This window comes from Phoxinus phoxinus, assembly GCF_949152265.1.
Source record: "Phoxinus phoxinus genome assembly, chromosome: 5".
Classification (NCBI taxonomy): domain Eukaryota; kingdom Metazoa; phylum Chordata; class Actinopteri; order Cypriniformes; family Leuciscidae; genus Phoxinus; species Phoxinus phoxinus.
The window spans coordinates 29,944,721-29,958,690 of NC_136880.1; the positions used below are offsets into that span (position 1 = coordinate 29,944,721).

Sequence of the window (13,970 nt, forward strand, 5' to 3'; positions counted from 1 at the left end):
CTGTGTATAAAGCCAATGGGAGCGAAACCACTCTGTCTTTGAGTGGATACTGCTCGCATGGCTCCTTTTTTAAAGAGCTGAAGAGAAGTCAGACAAATTGCGGTGATCATCTCCCTCAAACACCCATCAACCTACAAAACTCCCTCAGTGACTATATGAGATTTATGAAAGTACAGCGCCAGATTCAGACGGCTTTTTCTTAATATTTCTTGGATTAGTGAGGATGAGGATTTTGTCACTGCTGAAAAGAAGAAACTTTACTTTTTTCATCTTGTTTTAAGGTCTTTCTTAACTCTAAAATCATGTTTCCTAGTGAAGACTGGAACTCAAGTGAGCTGTTGAACAGCTCCATTGGAAACTCCTCTGTGGAGGATATTGAGGACGAGGAGCACCCCTTCCTGACGGATGCTTGGCTGGTGCCCCTCTTCTTCTCCCTCATCATGCTGGTGGGGCTGATCGGGAACTCACTGGTGATATATGTCGTCTCCAAGCACAGACAGATGAGGACGGCCACTAACTTTTACATTGGTGAGTTTCAGCCAATTCCCTTTTTTTCTGTACAACGTTTCACCAGCTTAGACAAGCTCTATAAGCATTTACACTTTTAAAAAGCTTCTAAAGACATTTCTTTGCTGTGAAATAATATAAGCTATTGTAAGTGTATTATTTTTTGTTATTTTCTGCATCTTTTTCAAATTATTTTATCATTCTTGTTGTTTTTATGCTTTATTTCTTGTAAAAATTATTGTTCACTACTTTGAACTTAATTTTATATGTAAGGAGCTATACATAAATTATTATAAAAAATTATTAAGTAATTTATACGATTATTTAGTACACTACAAGCATAGTGAAATTAATCTAATTTTGCACAGGAATTGCTGTGACAGGAAACAAATTGAAGTTCAATCTCTTATTGACATTATATTTGTGGAAAATTATTCATTAGCCACAGGATGACGGGCTGTCATATAACAAATAATTATTGCATTATCTCAAGGAACACTGCAGAAGGAGTTTTTATCAATCATAGCATGACATGCAGTCAGATTAACATCAATTTTCAGTGTTGCTGAGAGAATTTTGTATTTCATTCACTGCAAATATCCTTGCATGTTCCACCATTTCTGTCTCTAATTATTCTTAAGATTATTTTAATTTCACAATATTTGAATAATTGAATAACCCCTTGGAGATAACAATAATACGAACAGTGCCACTGCCACCTCACATTGCACATTCAATTTTGCATACCTATTAAGATGAGACCGATCGTTCATTACACGTATATTTAATTCCTCAGCTAACTTGGCTGCCACTGACATCATTTTTCTGCTATGCTGCGTGCCGTTCACTGCTACTCTCTACCCCCTGCCTGGCTGGATATTTGGGGACTTCATGTGCAAATTTGTTGCTTTTCTCCAACAGGTAAGGAGAGCACCTAAGGAAAAACAGAGTAGTGTTCAAAAACAAGATAATTTTTTTCTGTTGTGTAGTGCAAATGTTTTTTCTGCTGCATCATCTCAGAATGTTATTGAGGACAATGGCCACACCGACAAAGCCACAGCGAAGTACAAAGTAGGAGGAATAAATGTGTAAGACCAATGCTGAAAGGATTCTGCATTTCAATAGAGAACCCGCCAGTGTCAACCAGCAAAAAAATGGATGTATACACTGATTAAGACAATAGTCCCTATTTTTAATAGAAAATTTGTGTTGGGTAATGAAGCCACAACGTGTTGTAGAGTTGGGGATGGCCGAAGATGGACACACCATAATGTAATTATTTGGCAATTAAATTAATTAGCTCAAGTCGCATGACCAAATGTTCATGACCAAAATGTTTGTCTTGTCTTGTATATAAATACTTCATTCTGCACAAGTATCTTGCATATCTTAATAAAAAAAATATTCTTAGATTGAGATAGTCTAGATAGACAATCTGTATAGAGATGTCAAAACTGAAATGTCAAAAATTAAAGATACATTTCGAAACAAACGTACAGTAGTTGCTTTGGTATGTGGGGTGTGTAGAGATTAATCATCGCACATTTTCTGATTTCCTCACCATTTTCACAATCAATGTAGCTCTCTGGACAAGCACATTCTGACTGTCTGGCAGAGAGAATGCCGCTCCAGGAACTCTGGTTATAAAAAAAAATAATAAAAAAAACATGTTTAAACAAAATGTTTACAAAAACCCAACCCAGACTCATTTAAAAATATGTGCCTCTATCTACTTTTTTTTTTTTTTACCTTTACATACAAATCAATGCAGTGTCCAGCTAAAATGTCCACTAGTGGCAGTAAACCACCAACAACTTTGATTTATTTTCACAAAAATGATACTTAGGGGCAGATTATTGATTAATATAGACTTCTTTTCGAGTGGTTCCTTGCACAATAATTTAGATTTAATAATGTATTAATAATTAAATAATTTGCACAATCACCCATAATTTACCATAATACATGAAAACAAAATGAAAACATTTTGACTTTTGCATCATTTAATCTGCAGATGCAGTATAAAGCTTTTCTGAAATAATAAACTTTCTCGGCAGTCACAATAAGAGCTTGAAGAGCCAATATAAAATTTAATGGTGGATTAAATGGGTTTTTCAATCTTATATTTTCTTTTGTTAATACTATCTGTTAGGCTTAGGGAAGGGTTTTAGATTAGGTAGCATGTTTTTTTAAACTAATTTTAACCTTTTAGCACGCAGACTTACGTTCATCTGTTTGCCCTTTTGGTGCCAATAACTGGACATTTAACTTTGAAAATGTTGCAAAATGTGGAAGCAGCAGCATGACATAATTTTGCAGAAATGTCGTCACCACGTGCACGTTTTCTCAGTGGGGTTGGGGAAAAAAATAGGTAAAAGGAAACGACAGAAAGGCGTCTATAGTTTTTATAAAATTATTTTACTCTAAAACTATTGTGACCTTATGTAACAGATGTGCTTTTAATGCAAATCGACAACAATGAGTGAGCTAAATATTTTAATACTAGGCAATGGGGATGTGGGCTAAAAGTGCTGGCAATGCTAGTGTTTTGGAGTAACTAAAAGTAGCAACTGTAGATTATAGCTTGGCAAGCAGTCTCTCTCAACAGCAATACATAAAAGAGTAATCCTCTGTGAACTCAAACAGTTCCATTCCATTCCAGTGTGTGTGTGTGTGTGTGTGTGTGTGTGTGTGTGTGTGTGTGTGTGTGTGTGTGTGTGTGTGTGTGTGTGTGTGTGTGTGTGTGTGTGTGTGTGTGTGTGTGTGTGTGTGTGTGTGTTTACATTTGGGTACACATGGAGGAAGAATTTATTTTTGTGTGGCATTTCAACATTATGATTCATCCCTCATTTCATGTAGATAATAGAAGATGTGAGTCAATCTTTATTCACCGTTTCATGAGAGACTGCATTGGCCAAAGAGAAAAGTAGGACACAGTATGTTTATAGAACCATTAAAAACGTAAGAAAAGAAAAAAGAATATGCAACAAAAGGGATGTCATCCCATTAAACATATGAATAGTTACTTGTTTCATCTATATGTTGAATACTGTTTGTACATGAAAATCTACTGAAAGTCTATGGTTAATTCACAAGTCTTCATTCATAGTTGTATTTACATCCAGCTGTGGTTTTGGTCTTTCCTAGCCGTGAAGCTTTTCGTGTCATAAACACAGGCTTCCTCAGATTGAGGCTATGCACGCATTTTTTGGTTTAATCATTAGATACCTTATACAAAAGATGATGGGATGGAATGGCTCTTTGTTCACACCTGTTGCATCAAAGAGCTAAGGGATAGTTAAGCTTGCATAAAACACTCAGCACAATGGTTGACTTTATTCTCTAAAGCCTCTCCTCCTACCTAATTCTTTTAATTTAAGATTAGCAATCAGGCCCTTCAGTTCAATTAATTCACCAGACCAAACCACAAATGAATGGGGCTGTTTTTTCTGTCTAGAATTAATTCAAAAAGCGATGAGCTAAAGACGGGCCTATATATTGAAAGCATTATGCGTTTTTGATGTGCTAGATTACTTAAATCCCATTTTTTTGTTTACTCCAGCGCTCTGGGGCATGGCTGTCTTGCATGTTACTGATAATGATATGAACACATGATAACAAAAGGTTTGGCAATGTGTAGGTGACCGTACAGGCGACGTGCATCACTCTTACGGCGATGAGTGGAGACCGTTGCTATGTGACTGTGTATCCTCTGAAATCCCTGCATCATCGGACCCCTCGTGTCGCAATGATTGTTAGCATCTGTATCTGGATCGGTAAGCCATTTAGTAGAATTATACACTATAAACAAAGCTTTTCTATAGTGTCATTAATATCAATAAAGGTGACACCCCACATCCCTACACTTATTTCAATATCTCCACAGTATCTGCTGTCGATTATCACAAATAATTTCAAGTCATCCCACAGTGTAATAAATCTTTGAAAATTGGCTATATTACATGTGCTAGCATGCAACTGTTGTGATAGGCAGCGTTCACAGAACATGTTTGTGTGAGGCTTAGTGCAACAGAATGGAAAAGGCAGCATTTCAAGCCGCATTTGAAAAATTCTTAGACACAGTGTGATGTGCAAGCCGTTACAAGTCTTAAAATCTAGCCGAGCAACTATCAACGACGTCCATCTAGCGCATGTTTGCATTGGGAATCAATTAAAAAGCAGCACAACGGATCACAAAAACATGTTCTGTATGAAAATAGAATCTCTTTATTCTAGCCTTGACATCGTCTCACTAACTGTTGTAAACCTCGTTCTCTGAAGGAAGGAACAGAGACATTACGTAGAAAAGACTGAAGTTATGGGATCTCACTTGGGAGCCCAATCACATTCAAGTGGTAACAAAACAAGCCAATGGACATTGGCGAGTGAGATTTGCATGGCAAGCCACTCTCCCGGACATAAGGGGTATATTAGCTTGCCGGCAACTCACTCATTCAGGTTTGTGGTAGATCAATGGACGGAACCATTGCCGATGGAGAGACGGGGCAAAGTGGAATCTGCCCAGGGAAAGACACAGGTTTACCGACAGGGAAACCGTGACTTGGAAGAATACACATGGCACATATCTAGCCCAGTACAGGGGCTGACTATCTAGGCTTGCATCTCGCGTAATGTGTTTATGGCGAAACTAACGGCTGAGTTTGCCCTCTCTCTAACACAGAAAAGCGTTACATAAATGAAGGTGACAGAACGTCTCCTCTCGTAAATGAAGGCAGATTGGCAGAGCACTGACAAACAACCACTCGGCTCCGAAGCAAAAAGCTGAATGAGTGAGATGCCAGCAAGCTTAATAACCTGTATGTCCAGGGGAGTGGCTTGTCATGCAAATCTCACTCGCCAATGTCCATTGGCTTGTTTTGTTACCACTTAAAGATCATTGGGCTCCCAAGTGATATTCCATAATGTCAGTCTTTTTGACGTAATGTATATGCACTGTATATTAGTAAAATGTAACTATACAAATATATTTACAATATATAAATAGTTAAAAGTATATAAAAGTTTTTAAAGCTGTCATTTACAAAAAACATGCTAGAACCACAGGATATGTATGGATTGGTTATCAAATGTATTTTAACTCGTCATTACCATGTAAAACTACTAAGTTTTGCATGTTCACACAAGGATACCAAATTACATCGATAATGTAACCAGAGGTCCATCCACCTAAAAGTAGCCCCACGTCAAAAGAACAGTTGAGACAATACAGCTCAAAAAGCAAACTTTATTTTTACTGAAAAATTAATGTAGGCTAAAAGCTTCAACAAAAATTCAAGCTTCACATTTATGCTTTTAAACAAAGTGCATGACAACAGCACTCAACTGCATTTCATCACCCAGAATACTATTTAAAAGATTGAAAATGAACGTGCATTTAAATTCTCATCTTACCCTCTCTTATGCAACAAGGTTCCTTCATTCTTTCCATACCAATCTTCCTGTACCAGAGGCTTGAGGACGGTTATTGGTATGGACCAAGAAAATACTGCATGGAGAGGTTTCCATCAAAGGCCACTGAGAAGGCTTTCATCCTCTATCAGTTCATAGCGGTGTATCTGCTGCCTGTCATTACCATCTCCTTCTGTTATTCCTTCATGTTGAAGAGAGTGGGACAGGCCTCTGTGGAACCAGTGGATAACAGCCATCAGGTATGACACTCCACTGAATATATATAAAATGCTATACACTCTTTAATCTATAATTCAGGTGTGCTACGAGAGGTTGTGAAATATATTTGTTTCTTTCCTTCTCTTCAACAGTAAAAACAGAGTAGTTGTAGTAGTCACCTTTTATTTGGTTAAATAAAAGTAATTTAAGGCCAAAATAAAAAACAGTGCCTTGCATACATGCATACATAAATAAATAAATAGATTACTGGAATTTCTACTTTTAAAAGCGCAGTGAGAGATTTCTGAGAAATGCTGTTGCAAGTGGATCTGACCAAGCACCACAAGCAAACTAAAGCGTATACACTCATGAAGGGGGAGTAGAGAGAGAGCAAGAGGGAGATTTGAAGAAAGACTGAAAGGGAGATGGTTGAGAGACATTACAAAAGAGAAAAGGTCAGAGGAATATCACTGGAAAAAGAAGGGTTATGATCAGGCAAGAGCTTTAGGACTTGCGCTAAAATAACAAAAGTTTTTTAACGCTGGATAGACAGGAAGCGGGAAGGCCTGAAAATGGATGCAGAGGTTGCGTTGATTCTGCTCCATATGCGAGTAACATTGTTTTTTATATGTTTCACAGATTCTAAATTTTAGCTATAGTAACAGGACAGTCTGGCAACTAACAAACTTTTGCTTGCATATACTACATATACATACATTATATATATATATATATATATATTTTTTTTTTTTTACATTTGTTTTTCTTACTTGTTCATTCGTCATCTTCACTTTTCTTACATATTCTCTGTAGCAATGGGAAGTTTGGATCATTTTACTGACTCAGTCTCATTCAGAAAAATTAATGAATCTTTTTAAAGTCATTTTGTTCACTTCAGCAGAATATAATTGAATGTTACATGTTAATAGCAAATGAAGGTAGGGGTGTGTTTGTTTGGGTTTATTTCAAATATCAACAGTGTTTCTCAGAAATCACTTACTGCACCTTTAATTCTTAATGAACTACATAACTATATATATAGTGATATAATTAATGAATGGTATTCATATAAAATATTCTTAGCAAAAAAATAGAGTATTTATTTCTTACTTTTAATATTTTGTAAAGGAAGTTTTCACAGCAAACAGCATTCTAACAAGTCATCTGATGTAGGTGTGGTTCAGTTTCACATGGTGCCCGATATCTATCATGACTTCACACGTTTTGTATGTAAAGGTTCCCTGTAAAGAAATACGTTTCCAAAGCACCAGTAAATGTCATGTCTAAAGATAGATGAGACATAACCAGTGATATATTAAATAGCTTTTTTTTTTTTAAGAATCATATGTTGAAATAAATGGACATTTATAAATAGATTTATCATTTTGTTTTATTGTTTTCACCAACTGCTGAGCCGATTGACATATCCTGCCTTCAAAAACATATTTGTGACAGGGTTTAGACTTGCACCTGTGCTTCCAATATTCAAGTAGTACCACAAATGCTTTATTGAACTGAGATGTGTTGAATGTTCCAATATTTTGCACAGTCACCTTTTCCCTTTATATAAGCAGTCACTGAAATTGAAAAACCACCTCACAGAATGATGCTGCCAAACACCAGACTTCGCTGTAGATATAGTGACTCTTTGAGAAGGGGGCAGTGTTAGCTTTGCCACATATTCGCTTTGAATTTCAGCCTAAAAGCTCCTAAAAGCTCTATCTTGACTGAGAAAAAAGACTTTCCCCCACATTACGGCTGAGTGACCTCTCACTCACTCAAAGTTCCTGAGTCCCCATGCTGCTTTTTGGCCTGCAGATGTTTAACCTACAGTACATGTCTTATATATATTTTTCTTGTATAGTGAGTTTTGAGGAATAAAACTCTGTAGTTGGTGTGTGGTTAGATGTGGCATTCGTCTCCATATAATTGAACCAGCAGTGGCCACTGTGGAATAACCTTTTTCTAATTAATGCTTTGGTCTCATATTATCTTCTTTGCCACTTTATCTTCATTTTATCAGCACTTTTCAAATTTCAATGGTCTGTACGGTCCATTTTTATAGCCGATAAATTCACAACATGTAATAATGAATAATGATTAAACTGTGGAACCTTTATCCAGAAAATGTGCTAGCAATTTCAGAGGTCAAACTCAATTGTTTTTACAACAGAAATTGTGTTTTATTTATTAGAACGGCAACAGTTTCATATTTTGCAAGAATATAGGAAGGTCAGTGACAAATAAGGATATCAATGATATGGTGTAACCATCAGGTGAAAAGCAATAAAGTGAATTTAAGGTCACTATACACCTTAAATACACATTTTGATCTTCTTTTTTCAAATATTTTCAAAAATATCTACATATTATTTATATGGTACATAATGAATTTTTGAACCATGAAAGTTTTTTGGTGTTACTCTGTTTGATCGTTGGCTAGCCTTCTTATTTAAAAAAAAAAGAAAAAAAAGGACTGTGTCATACAGTTATACATACATTTGTATATGATTTGACCATTAGAATGACTAGAAGTCTAGGTACTTTTGCAGAGCACTGTCACTATGTATAAACATATGCAGATTAGCCTTTAAAAATGTCACTGATCCATTATTTTATTTTATTTTTTTGTAAATGAAAGCACATATCAGACTCATTGCCCTTTTATAATCTTGTCAAAACATTGTTTGTTTCAGGTCCACCTGCTCTCAGAGAGAACTATCTCCATTAGGAGTAAGATTTCCAAAATGGTAGTGGTCATTGTTGTCCTCTTCACCATTTGCTGGGGTCCCATTCAGATCTTTGTCCTGTTCCAGTCTTTCTACCCCAACTTCAAGGCCAACTACGCAACATATAAAATCAAGACTTGGGCTAACTGCATGTCCTATGCCAACTCTTCTATCAACCCTATTGTCTACGGTTTTATGGGCGCTAGCTTCCGCAAGTCTTTCAGGAAGACCTTTCCCTTCCTCTTCAGACACAAAGTGAGGGACAGCAGTGTCGCCTCCCGCACTGCCAATGCAGAAATAAAGTTTGTAGCAACGGAGGAAAGCAACACTGAGAGGAAATGAGAGCAAATGACATCTAAACCATGAATTCACAAGCCAACTAGTTGCTGAAGCTCAGGCTTCCTCTGCATTAACAAGAGTAATCTTCAGTTCACTGAGCTGTGAAAAAATATTTTAATGTGGTGCGAAAGGCCATTTAGAGAGCAAAGAACTGCAAAAGTGCACATTAATTATACTGTTATAATTACAGATGGAGTTAAATAGTATAATTTGATGTTTACATCCTTTGTGCAACCAACATCCAAACCATAAGGTTCAACTCTTATTGGTGGCCCTGCTGTGCTAAGAGAGCTTGCATTTTCAACATTTGTGGACGGAAAGCTCATTTTACAGTGCGTAAGTTTGAGCATGGGGAGCCAAACGGATGTTCTGCCAGCGGAGATGTGTAGGAGCTTGCCTGAGAGGATGTTGACTAACTCAAACATGGCAACTGTTGACTCATCCATTGTGTTTGACATATACACGACACCTCCCTGTGCACACTTCCTCTCAAAACATCCACTCCAAACTGCTCTTCTTCGGTTATATTTATATATTCTGAACATTCTACGGCGTGGATCAACCTGAAGAGGTGTACCCAGAAGATATAGACTCTCTCAAAGCACACCACTTCTCAAGACTGAGTGAATGCTGTTCGCAGCATAGAATAACCAACACGATCTCATGAAAGTGCATGTGTATCTATACCACGAATGTTATTTCTCGTACCATTTATACGGCAAAAATGTTTTTTCCGTGCATATGCTACGCACTGAAAACCCTTGGGTAGGATTAGGGGTGGGGAGTGCGTGCATATTACACGCCATAATGTGCGTCTCATATGCACGCGAAAACTATTTTTGGCGTATAAATGGCACGAGAAATAACATTCGTCGCATAGATACGCACTTTCGTGAGATCGGGCTGGAATAACATATTGTGTTGCACCTGCCACCAAGGCCATTGAGATCATCATGTGATAGACACTGGGGATTGGCAAACACGTGTGAACAGAATTGAGAATGATAGAATGATATCATTAATGTGATAATAAATGTCAAATTTTGATTTAAAACTAAAGGGCCGTTAACACAAAACTTGCGTTTAAAAACACGAGACGTCACGCAGCAAAAGACAATAAGGGGCCATTCCCACAGAATGCATTTGTGCGCTTAAGAAAGCAAAAACGAGGGCAGTGGAAAGAAAATAAATTTGCATGGTCTAGAGATAAAAATAAAAAAAAAGTTGAACATCTTTTAACTTAAATGCAAAGTTTATAAAATGCTGTGTCATGCGCAAGACACTAGTTGCAAGCGCAGCATTCAAACACATCCATCTTGTGCATGTTTACTAAGAAAACAATGGAAAAGAAATGCTTTTTGTGTGAACAGCCCCTATAGCCTAAAGTATACTTCGGCTGTCTGCCTTCCACAGCGGTCGGCGCACTGTCCGCATGAAGCCAAAATTTTATGTTAGCACGGATGGGGCGCATACAAGATGGCGTGCATCTACCGGACACGTCTTACTGCCCTCACAGCCAAAGGAGTATACTTTGAATGGCTTGTGCACTGAACTGTGCGTGAGATGGAGAGGAATGCAGAAAATTAAGTTTATGTGGGCCATAAATTATCTATAGGCTATATCTTCACACAGCATCTTAAAAACGTGAAAAAACAAAAGGACGCAATGGTCAAAGATGTTCTTGTAAGAAGCCATTCGCAAGGTCTCGAAACCTTAGTCCCGGAACAAGATTTTTTAAGAGTCGAACTTCAGTGCCGTGTTTTTAGAAGGCTGTGTCATGTGCAAGATGTTACAAAATGGCAGACATGAGCTCAATGGTAAAACATGGCGATGTACTATCGATGTGCATGTTTACATAGAAAACCAATGGAAAAGAAGCACAGTGGAATTCAAAAACGTGTTCTGTGAGAACCATTACCTTGAGGGCATCTTAAAAAAGTGGTGCTTATGCATTATACATTGTATGTTTACAATGACGATTAACAAGCAGAGCAGTGGAACACAAAAACGCATTCTGAGTGAAGCGGCCATAACATTTCAGTACTGAATTTCAATGAATAGCATCTTCCAACGGTTTCTAAATGTAATCATCATTTTGATGTAATAATTGAGGTAAAATGTTTCATTCATGTGCAAATGGAAATACAACACATTTACAGGGTAGATTTACTTACCATGCTTAGTGAGAAGGAATTGAAAGGGGAATTAAGTCTGATTTTTGTTTGCTAGCGTATGCTATCGCAAAGCTTGCTTAATTACATTTGTCCTTAGCAGAAATAGATGTCTTATCATTAGCATTTGAGAAATGTTTTGACAAGCAGAGCAAAGTAGCTAAAAGCTTCTTTAAGCTCTTCAAGCTCTTGAAGTGCTGTCATTTTAACCTTGGCATTAATAAATTATTCAGCATCTTTGAAGCATGGTCCTGTTAGCTATAAATGCCTTAATGAATTCATTTTTGCTTTCAAATTTGACTGTACTTGAGTAGCCTTGTTTGTCTTCTTCCTGTCTTTTTATTTCCATATTTCTCGTTAAGGATTTGTTGTTTTATTTATTTATTAGCCTGGATGTTGTAGGATACAGAAGAGACTAAACAGATATCTGTCTAAAATTCCCTGTCCATTTTAGAATCTTATAATCAATATCAGTGCATGAACTGTCTGCATCGAGATTTTTTTTAAATATATATCTATAAATGCATAATCAGTTTCCAAACCAAGATATATGTATAGTATTTACCAAGTCAATGTGGATTAGCATAAATAAATTTGCCAAATCTATTAATAATTTTTCAATTTGCTCTAGTGACATCAAGCGGATATTTGATATTCACTGCATAATGCATCTTTAATTGCCATGCAGACTGTATCGCTCAGAGAAACAGCAAGGCAAAATCAAGCAGTTGGACTGATGGACTAATAGCATGGAAATAACCCCATGATGCCACCTACACAGGCAGCCAATTATTATCTTGATCACTGGAAAAAGGGCAGGAAGTGGGTAATCAGTCTTGCTGTTTCAAAGCGCTAAACAATCTGTCCACGACTTGGCCTAAGGTCAGTAAATGGAGCAGAAGCACTGCAATAGTTTCATTCACTTTAAAACAGTGAGATGCAATGAGTCACTCTATTCATTATATCACAACCCCAAAGAAATTATTTTTGTTTGTGTAGAGGAGACTGGGGAACAATTGTAACACTTGTAGCTAATTTATTCAGAAAATAATTTGCCCAAACTACACTGATATTTAACCTCAAACATCATCAAAATGTCAGCAGCAGTTTCAAGTGTCAATTAAATGTATAATTTGATCATGTGTGATACGATTAAACTAGAAGTACTGTAGGTTACACAAAGCCTGATGTTACATTCAAAACAGCCATGCTGTATAACTGACAGTGTCATAAATGCATGCAACAATCAATGAAAAGTGCTGTCAATAATATTATTAGATTAGATTAAACTTTATTGTCATTGCACAAGTAAGGACAACCAGTACAACGAATAATATAATATAACGCATGCGATATCTTTTTTTACAGTTGAATGCTTAAAAATTATTTAATGCAATTAACGCAGCATCCGTTTTTTTTCTTTTAGCTAGCATTATATATGACCACGCTCTTATTCATGCAAATGCTTTTAACCATTCAAGCGCAACTAGACAAAAGAGAATGCGTTGTCTTTGAACGTCCTTATGACACACACGACGCACAGAAAGACGCACGCCAGTATCGAGTTCTCTTTAGCGTTTGAATGAACAACAATAACACAGATTTATGGCAAAATGTCAGTTTTTTCGAGCATCCTCATAAGAGCAGCTATAAATGAGTTAAATAAAGTCTTAAGTGAGCGTAAAGAGTTGTCAGAAAAGGAGGTGCGTGTGAGATCCGCGTCATATGCAGCAGAGGCAGATCTTAAAGTGACAGCATGCTGTCTGTCATTAACATTAATCAGAGAACAAAGGGAACAGAGAAAATTACTCACTGCTCTTGACTAAAGCTATTGTGTAGCTTTAAAGTCCGCGTGAACCGGAAGTTGCAAACGACTTTTCTCAAGTGTTGTGACGCATTTCCGAGTGAAACGGAATATTGAACAGAGGGCAGGGTTTTACTTCAGCGCTCCTCCTCTCTATCTCTCGCCCACAGCAGAGTAACGGTTTGAGGGGAGTGGTTAAGTGTTTAAGCAACCCAAGCCGTCAAACCTACGTCATCAGAAAAAGAACCATTCCAGACCGGAAGTAACTTTTCAGACTTTGATTAAAGATAACCACGGCAAACTATTTTTTTCTGTGAATTAACTTGCACGGATTAATTGTTCACCACAAGACTAGTAATATCCGCTAACAAAGTAAATATGGTCAATTTTGATTTCATTCCGACTTTAATAAGGATTCATCTAAATTTTATTTATAATTTATGCAGTGCAGACTTCAATTAATTTCTGTATATTTCATACCTACAGTATTATAGGTAGGAAGGGCACAGGTATATATTACATTTATTATGGATGTGAGAATTGTTTTAAGTTCACTTAAATTAAAAGTTATATTTTTTTGAAGCCTAATAAATGTTAAAAAATGTATAGCTTTCAACTACACTGTAATGTTGAATGGCTAATTAATGTTTAAAATGGGGGGGGGGGGGGGGGGGTTATCGAGACATCAGTAGCTGAATTAGAATCAGTGATACATGGCCTTAATTCATAAAAAGATGCCATTAAACAAGCATTTTAGATATACTATCTTTATGTTGTTTCTACATACATGTT

General features: G+C 36.8%; 1 protein-coding gene and 1 long non-coding RNA gene across 2 annotated transcripts; one reads left to right on the plus strand and one right to left on the minus strand.

The window, feature by feature from the left end:
- On the plus strand, positions 1 to 9,249 carry kiss1ra (KISS1 receptor a). Its single transcript, XM_079613772.1, has 5 exons — positions 1 to 528; positions 1,304 to 1,428; positions 4,148 to 4,283; positions 5,938 to 6,176; positions 8,832 to 9,249. Exons 1-5 carry the CDS (start codon positions 303 to 305, stop codon positions 9,204 to 9,206), a joined length of 1,101 nt encoding a protein of 366 aa, XP_079469898.1. The 5' UTR covers positions 1 to 302; the 3' UTR covers positions 9,207 to 9,249.
- On the minus strand, positions 1,190 to 13,457 carry LOC306999245. Its single transcript, XR_013797786.1, has 4 exons — positions 13,188 to 13,457; positions 5,920 to 6,147; positions 2,069 to 2,144; positions 1,190 to 1,441 (listed from the first exon to the last, which is right to left on the minus strand). It is a non-coding gene; the product is annotated as an uncharacterized lncRNA (long non-coding RNA).
- Between the last annotated feature and the right edge of the window lie 513 nt (positions 13,458 to 13,970).